At 38.4% G+C, this 9,013-nt stretch overlaps 1 protein-coding gene across 1 annotated transcript; it reads left to right on the top strand.

Moving 5' to 3' along the window:
• Nucleotides 1–6,668: 6,668 nt before the first annotated feature.
• On the top strand, nucleotides 6,669–9,013 carry LOC125302454. Its single transcript, XM_048255632.1, has 7 exons — nucleotides 6,669–6,726; nucleotides 6,829–6,954; nucleotides 7,241–7,443; nucleotides 7,928–8,087; nucleotides 8,290–8,400; nucleotides 8,523–8,599; nucleotides 8,925–9,013. The coding sequence occupies exons 2-7, from the start codon at nucleotides 6,834–6,836 to the stop codon at nucleotides 8,934–8,936; spliced, it is 684 nt and encodes a 227-aa protein (XP_048111589.1). The 5' UTR covers nucleotides 6,669–6,726; nucleotides 6,829–6,833; the 3' UTR covers nucleotides 8,937–9,013.

Here is a 9,013-nt window from a genome sequence, read left to right as displayed (position 1 = left end):
ATGATCAATTACATTACTGTTTTTAAATGGAAGTACAAATTTCATGACCATCTTGAGCATTCATTCGACCCTTTGATTATTGCACTTTTCATTTTCAGAAGGACTATGGATATATTAGTTGTTTTATGTCTCTGATGTTGATTTGCACAAAAAAATAAAGCAATGTTGGTCAAATGGTTTCTTTTTTTTTTGCACCGCTTCAGTGGGTGAAATGCCTCTTGGAACACTTTACATCACTATTATGGTTATGGTAATTGGACTTTGCAGACGCCTTTGTCCAAAGCGACACACAAATACAACCCCGATTCCAAAAAAGTTGGGACAAGGTACAAATTGTAAATAAAAACGGAATGCAATAATTTCCTAATCTCAAAAACCTATGTTGTATTCAGAATAGAACATAGACAACATATCAAATGTTGAAAGTGAAACATTTAGAAATTTCATGCCAAATATTGGCTCATTTAGAATTTTATGACTGCAACACACCTCAAAAAAGTTGGGACGGAGGCAATAAGAGGCTGGAAAAGTTAAATGTACAAAAAAGGAACAGGTGGAGGGCCAAATTGCAACTCATTAGGTCAATTGGCAATAGGTCATTAACATGATTGGGTATAAAAAGAGCATCTTGGAGTGGCAGCGGCTCTCAGAAGTAAAGATGGGCAGAGGATCACCAATCCCCCTAATGCTGCGCCGACAAATAGTGGAGCAATATCAGAAAGGAGTTCCACAGTGCAAAATTGCAAAGAGTTTGAACATATCATCTACTGTGCATAATATCATCCAAAGATTCAGAGAATCTGGAAAAATCTCGCGTAAGGGTCAAGGCCGGAAAACCATACTGGATGCCCGTGATCTTCAGGCTCTTAGACGGCACTGCATCAAATACAGGCATGCTTCTGTATTGGAAATCACAAAATGGGCTCAGGAATATTTCCAGAAAACATTGTTTGTGAACACAATTCACCGTGCCATCCGCCGTTGCCAGCTAAAACTCTATAGTTCAAAGAAGAAGCCGTATATAAACATGATCCAGAAGCGCAGACGTCTTCTCTGGGCCAAGGCTCATTTAAAATGGACTGTGGCAAAGTGGAAAACTGTTCTGTGGTCAGACGAATCAAAATTTGAAGTTCTTTTCGGAAATCAGGGACGCCGTGTCATCCGGACTAAAGAGGAGAAGGACGACCCAAGTTGTTATCAGCGCTCAGTTCAGAAGCCTGCACCTCTGATGGTATGGGGCTGCATTAGTGCGTGTGGCATGGGCAGCTTACACATCTGGAAAGACACCATCAATGCTGAAAGGTATATTCATGTTCTAGAGGAACTTATGCTCCCATCCAGATGACGTCTCTTTCAGGGAAGACCTTGCATTTTCCAACAAGACAATGCCAAACCACATACTGCATCAATTACAACATGGCTGCGCAGAAGAAGGGTCCGGGTACTGAACTGGCCAGCCTGCAGTCCAGATCTTTCACCCATAGAAAACATTTGGCGCATCATAAAACGGAAGATGCGACAAAGAAGACCTAAGACAGTTGAGCAACTAGAATCCTATATTAGACAAGAATGGGACAACATTCCTATCCCTAAACTTGAGCAACTAGTCTCCTCCGTCCCCAGACGTTTACAGACTGTTGTAAAGAGAAGAGGGGGTGCCTCACAGTGGTAAACATGGCCTTGTCCCAATTTTTTTTTAGATGTGTTGTTGCCATGAAATTTAAAATCACCTAATTTTTTCTCTTTAAATGATACATTTTCTCAGTTTAAACATTTGATATGTCATGTTCTATTCTGAATAAAATATGGACTTTTGAAACATCCACATCATTGCATTCCGTTTTTATTTACAATTTGTACCTTGTCCCAACTTTTTTGGAATTGGGGTTGTACAAAAAAAACCATAATATTTAAAATATAACAGGGAACATATTAGAATGTTTGTCAAACTATAATAACGAGAATAGCAATAGCCTAATAAGCAATATCAATTCAATAAATAGCTTAATAATATAAGTAATGAAATTGAGGGGGAACGCAATAATAAACAATAGTGTTCATTTATTCAAATATAAAAAACAATGACATGGTAAATATATTAAGGGACTGTTCGTTAGCCTATTTATGAACGGGGCCACCGGAGGGATTTTGAGTGCATCAATCTAAAGTTGCATGACCCTCCCCTGCCTGCTAGAACATTTTCAACGATCCTCCAGCAGCTTTTTCTAAAATGACATGACCCTCCCCGGCCAAATGTCGATACTTTCCGCCTACACTTTACAAAGTTATGAAAACTCATCGATTTAGGCCCTACCATTCTACAATCAACCTCTGCTTTCTGATCTTACACATCACACTTCACCAAGATGGTGGCCATTTCAGTAGATTTACTCACTAACATTGTTTGGAAACTAAATGCACCCTTCCTGCAACTGCATTAGCCTACTTGAAATAAGTTACTCCTCTAGTAAGTATTCACATGAAATAAAACAATAGCCTAAAACATTGAGACCATTCAACAAAGCACACTGGGTAATAACAAATTCAACACATGAACTTGTTGCTAGGCTTCCTCAGTCATTGTAAAGCTGCCGAAGCTGAACATTATCCAAAACTCAATTTCATTCATTGATAATCATTGTAATAATAGTTGTATAACAAGTCATCTAAACCTCTCCCAGCAGCAGGTCCGTTTAACTTGCTATAGTAAACACACCGTATTGTATGGGTATCATACTCTGTCCTCGCTACATTACAACATGAAGACCACCTGAACATATTGGACCATGGACCTAAAGAAGAGCGAGCTCTTCTAAGAGAACGGTGAGTGCGTGATATAGAATTGTATAGAAGCTACCGTTATCTTCAACCGTTAGCCTTCTAGCTGTTACGTTAGCCCAGCCAGCCAGTCCAAGGTAATCTGCTCAATTATTATTATTTTTTTTACATATATACATATATATACATAAAACCAATTTGCTATCTTCACGCTAGCAATCTGATGTAGATGTAATCTTATCATTAGGCAAGCCAGCATAATTAAATGTAGATGAGCTAGCCCCTACCTTAGCCTGCTAGAAGCTAGCTGCTAACAGTTAACGTTAGCTATCTTATGTTAGGTAGCTAAACAATGGGCATTAGCTTCTGTAGGCATATCAGCTGTAACTGTAATTAACGTTAAATGTTAGTTATTTGTTTGGCCGCATACTTACGGGGATACACACACTATGTCTGCAAACAACATTTATTCAGACAGAACACTTAAACGTCAGGCAAAGCGAAGGGCTTTCGATATCCTTAGTGAGGTTAAAGGGGTGGTTCAGGATTTTGGACATAGGACCTCATTTCCAAGTAAGCAAGTGTGATATTTATCAGTGGAGACCGTTTTCAACACGTTTCATCCAGTCGTTCTAGTTCTAATTGCAGAGTTCGCAGGTGCTAGGCTAGCGCAAGTCAACGGTATGTGCTAGCCTGCCACTAAAAACAGTCTTACCTACTCCAAAGGACACTCGAGGCAAATTCCAGACAATCGATGTAAATGTCTGTGTTGATAGAATAGTGTAAGAAATACAACTACCCTTGCATCGCGTTGCAATAGTTATACTTTGTTCCCTGAAGTTGGTAGTAGTCATTTTGCATCTCAGCTGAGGACTGATATTACCAAGGCTACTACTAAGTATCCCCATTGGAGTGCGCTTTACTGTTTACTTTTTGGCGCAGTACTACTAACTGGAGCAAGTATAATTCCGCCGCTGCTAAGACACTAGTCCCTCAAAATGTAATGCGATCGTTGAAATGCAAGGATAGAATAATGTTAGAAATAAAACTATCAATACAGACATTTACATCGATAGTCTGGCGTTATAATTTATTTGCCTTGGGTGTACTTTGGAGTGGGTAAGACTGTTTTTAGTGGCAGGCTAGCACATACCGTTGACTTGCGCTAGCCTAGCACCTGCGAACTCTGCAATTAGAAGGACTGGATGAAACGTGTTGAAAACGGTCTCCACTGATAAATATCACACTTGCTTACTTGGAAATGAGGTCCTATGTCCAAAATCCTGAACCACCCCTTTAACGTCAATGCTGAAGCTGAATCTGACGCAGCCGACGATTTAAATATACCGGTATGCCTGGCAGAAAACGCCCCTTCTGATGATGTAAGGTCAGATGCTGCATCTGATTGGCCCATGTCCTATGAATCAGAGTCTGAGATTGAGTTTAATGTTGTTGACGTTAACGTTATTGATGAATTTTGGTCAGATGCTCTGACAGAAACGGACACAAGTGATGAACAATCTGTTGAGTCTGCAGAGTGTCTTGGGGAGGAGCTCAGAGGTTGGGCAATAGACAGCCAAGTACCACAATGCCATCTAAATGGGCTCTTGGGCATCCTGAGAAAATATCATCCCTATCTCCCAAAGGATTCCCGCACTCTTTTAGGCACTCCAACTAATTATGAGGTCCAGCAGATTGCTGGTAGCACCATGCATTATTTTGGAGTTGAGAAAGGCATTAGGCATATATTACACCAGATAGACCCTCTCCCAAAGGCCATTCATTTACAAGTAAATATTGATGGACTGCCTTTGTTCAAAAGCAGCAATCAGCAGTTCTGGCCCATTCTAGGCTTGGTAGAGGAAGACAAAACAAAGCAACCATTCGTCATTGCTTTATATCTTGGGTCTAAAAAACCAGCGAACGTCAATCTGTTCCTGGAAACATTTGTGAATGAATATGGAAAGCTTAAATTAGAGGGTGTGGATGTTATTGGCAAATGTGTAGATATTAAAATTTCTAATTTTGTTTGTGATGCAAGTGCACGGGCTTTTGTGAAAAACATTAAAGCCCACAATGCATACCATGGCTGTGAAAAATGCACACAGGAGGGAACGTGGGCCGAAAATCGCATGACTTTTCCTGAAGTTGATTCACCTTTACGGATAGATGCGTCTTTTATTAATAAAGACGATGAGTTTCACCATAAAGGGACCAGTGTGTTGACAGAGGTTGGAATTGGTATGGTCTCCCAATTTCCATTTGATTTTATGCACCTTGTTTGTCTTGGGGTTATGAGAAAGTTGATTGGGTTTTGGATGAGGGGACCGCGTCCTACTCGTTTAGGTGCTCATCAGATAGGCCTAATTTCTGCAGCTCTTGTGTCCTTTGCAATGACACTCCCCAGAGAGTTTGCACGGAAAGGGCGATCACTTGTTGAGGTAGATAGGTGGAAAGCGACAGAGTTCAGAATTTTTCTCCTGTACACTGGTCCAGTGGCACTGAAAGACCATCTGCCGAATGTTCTATACCACAATTTTATGCTTCTGCATGTAGCCGTTAGAATTTTATGCTGCCCCTCACTGTGCCTCCAGTACTGTGATTTTGCTGAAAAGTTACTGATCACATTTGTTGAGCATTTTCAATCTGTTTATGGTAATTACGTTGTGTATAACATACACGGGCTGACACATCTTGCCAATGATGCAAGGCAGTTTGGTGCGCTGCATAATTTCTCAGCTTTCCCATTTGAGAACTTCCTCTACACAATTAAAAAATGATTAGGACCCTACCCAGCCCCTTCAACAGATCATCAGGAGATTGTCAGAAAAAGCAAGTGTCAAAGCGAAAAAAAGGGTTTTCAAGGATGGTTTTACCAGGAACATAAGAATGGGCCTCTTCCATACAATGTGGACTTAATTTACACAATATAAGCAATATATTAATGGTGGAACTTTGATTAGTTTATCAGAGGGAGACAACTACATTCTGTTCAATGGAGACATTCATATAGTTAAAAATATTTTAAAAGACAAGGAAGCATCACATTTAGTCTGTCTTAAATTCCAAAACAAATCATCTTTTTTTACCTACCCCATTGATTCATCAAGTCTTAATATATCCTTTGTGAAACAACCCGGGCAGTCATTGACTATTGTCCCTCTTCAGACTGTTACAAAAGTCATTCTTTTACAATATAAGGATGGGTTTGTGGCATATCCTTTACTGCATACTGCTTAATTGAGCTTCAATTATTGTATATAGTTTGTAACACTAGCTATGTTTGTTTGTTTGTTTGTTTTATACTGTAGATGTATTCAATTGTTGTTTTCACAGAAAAAAATGAGACAGAGGTTATACCAAGTGACTGGCTGAGCATCGATAAAAAAAAATCCTTTTGGCCCCCATATAATACTACTAAATGTAGAAAAGCGGTTGAAAAAAATGAAACCCCTGATGAAGAATGGGGAGAATATATAACTGAATGGGTGGCTGAGTATGGTAAGTTTTTGAGGAAGTTCCACAATGTGAAGAAATATAGAGAAGTAACTATTCAAATCTATTGCTCAAAATTAAACATGCTCCTTGTGAGTTATACCTATAAGCAGTTATTTTCCAATGTTCAGATAATAGGCTTAACAATGTTGTTTGTTTCTATATTTAGATTCCTATGAAAAAGCCCGAAGGAAGCTCGTGAAGTTCTGCAAAGGCAATGGTTTGGAGTCGACAGACGAGGACAGTGTGCGGAAAAGAGTGTATGTTTCCTCTGTTCTCTGTTTTCCTTTTATAGCCTGACTGTGTTAGGCTTATTTGCAACTAGTGTTCACTGCACCTTTACAAAATTGATTACACTTAATGTGTCCAATAGACCATCATCAAAATATGCCCCTCCATCTGCAGCCTCAGGAAGACCTCCAGTTCAGGCCTCAACAAGTAGGCTCCACACAGGTAAACAGCACAGATGAAAACATGACATGTAAAGAAAACATACAGTGGTCAAGACTTTGGAATATTGTGTACTGATTCTGTTTCTCACTGTTCCATATGCAGAGACAATGGAAAGACCAAAAAAAAAAATCTGCAATAATGGAGCCAAAAGCCAGACCTTGCCAGCCATACCACCATTTCCATTTCCACCATCAACACCAGAGACAGTCCCAGATCTAAGACAAGATGGTACATAGAACTATTCCAAATATTTTATAATAGTTTACTTGGAGCTTTTAGTAATGACCTTTTTAGTCTATATAAGGGATTAGAAACTCTTCAACAACTTCTTAACAATTAGCCTTAATATCTAATGTGCTTTGATTTACAACCACAATTAAGATAATAAAAACTTGAAAAATAAGAACTTGGGACATCATGTAAAATGCAAAATAAAAACAGAATGTAATAATTCAAATTGAGTATGCAAAACAGTAGACACGTTATATAAAGTTATATACTTTGTCTGTTTCAGAAAGAGAACTCCGACTCTTTCAGATGCTAGAGGAGATAAAAGGCCAAGTCAGACAAAATTCTCTTCTGCTTCAGGCAATTTTGAGAAGAGAGAGTGTCACTGAAGTCAGCAGTTTTCCAGATTTTGAGTTTCTTCTACAAAATATTAATGATATAAAAAAAATGGAGGACTGGCTTTCTGACAAAGAAACACGGCGCTCTCTGGTAAGTTCTGTTTATGTTGTGTATGTAAACCTACTCTAGTTATTAGTAGTTCTCATAATCAATAAATATCATAAATAAGCCAATAAATACATGAATAAATAGGAATGCATACATAAATAGAATAAATAGTTTTAACTAGTGTTGTTAAAAGGATTGTATGTGAGTGATTCATCCGTTTCTTGGATACCGCTAGTTTGATCTTCCTCCTTCACTCTCATTTCAATTCTTTCAATAAACTCAACTGTCTGAGTTATCCTAAATACTTCTTGAAATCACCTCTTGAACTCAACTCTACTACAGAATCACTAATGCCTTAGGGTCCTAGTAGTGAAGCTTTGGAGGCACCAATTGTGAGCTTTCTTGCTATGCCACTTTTCTTCTGTTATGGGAGTGTATGGTAGCCCATAGCACTGTGTAGTGCTTGTAGTTATGTTCCACCTTTTGACAAGCTTAATCATGTATGCACAACCATTTCACTTTAGAGGGAAAACATCTCATGAGTTTGGGTGGGACAACAACAAAAGATATAATCTACAGGATCATGCGTGAAACAATCAGCAATGATTTAGCGAAAAAGTTTAACTGGATGGGCAGGGGGCAGAAAAGTCCTTTCTCTGTGTTGAACCTGGCAAAGGTCATCATAGGTAGGCCTACAGCTCTTTTACAATTTCATTCAATGTTTATTCTACACACATTCTGATTGGTAGCCTGCTGTACACATCCAGTATATTATCTACCCTACACAACAAAACTTCACGTCATGTTCTAAATCAGTGGTTTTTAAACTGATTTTAAGAGTAAAATATCCTTCACTCTCCATTCAATTCCCCCAAATTCCCCACGCAGATGCTGCCAAAAAACAAGGGGCCACCTTAATGGAGGCAGAAGAAAAGATAAAAACATGGCTGAAATACAGCGGTGACCGAAATGGAGGAAGAAAAAGGAGATCAGAAAAGGGTACAGATTTCAACAACCAATCAAAAAATATTTCTAATTGCCTGTATGTCTGTATTGCTGACTTTTATCATCACAGTTGTGAAATAGTAAGTAGTTAACTTGAATTTCTTTCCTCAATTTAGAGAGGCAGACGCATCCCCCATCACATTCTCCATCTGACATCAGCAGCGAATCCGAGGTGTCTGAAATATCTGACATTGTAAGTTTTTTAGTCATTAGTGCATAGTCCTAAATTGTTTTACCTTTTTGTCTCATCTTTTTATCTAATGCTCGAAATGAATAACTTCAAGCACTTGGAAATAAGTGACCTGAAGGCATTAACATCATTTGTACATAATTAAGAGAATGTTATAAAATAGGCCTCCATAAATTGTACATTGGCACCAGTTAATAAGATGATTGCTTGATTACACTTGTTAGACAAATTATCTGTATAATCTTCCTAATGCAGTGAAGTCTTATTTGAGCAAGCAAAACAAAATAATTTCTAAAAGTAACTAAAAGTAATTTCTGTTATTTTATAGGAGCAGAACTGATTGATGACCCATCAACCCTTGAGGATCTCACCACATAAATGTTTATTATTAAATCAATATGTATTATTAAATGTATT

The sequence above is a fragment of the Alosa alosa genome, chromosome 1 (genome assembly GCF_017589495.1).
Source record: "Alosa alosa isolate M-15738 ecotype Scorff River chromosome 1, AALO_Geno_1.1, whole genome shotgun sequence".
In the NCBI taxonomy this organism is placed as follows: Eukaryota; Metazoa; Chordata; class Actinopteri; order Clupeiformes; family Clupeidae; genus Alosa; species Alosa alosa.
The sequence above is the reverse complement of the archived record's forward strand: the minus strand, read 5'-3'. Positions and strand labels throughout refer to the sequence as shown.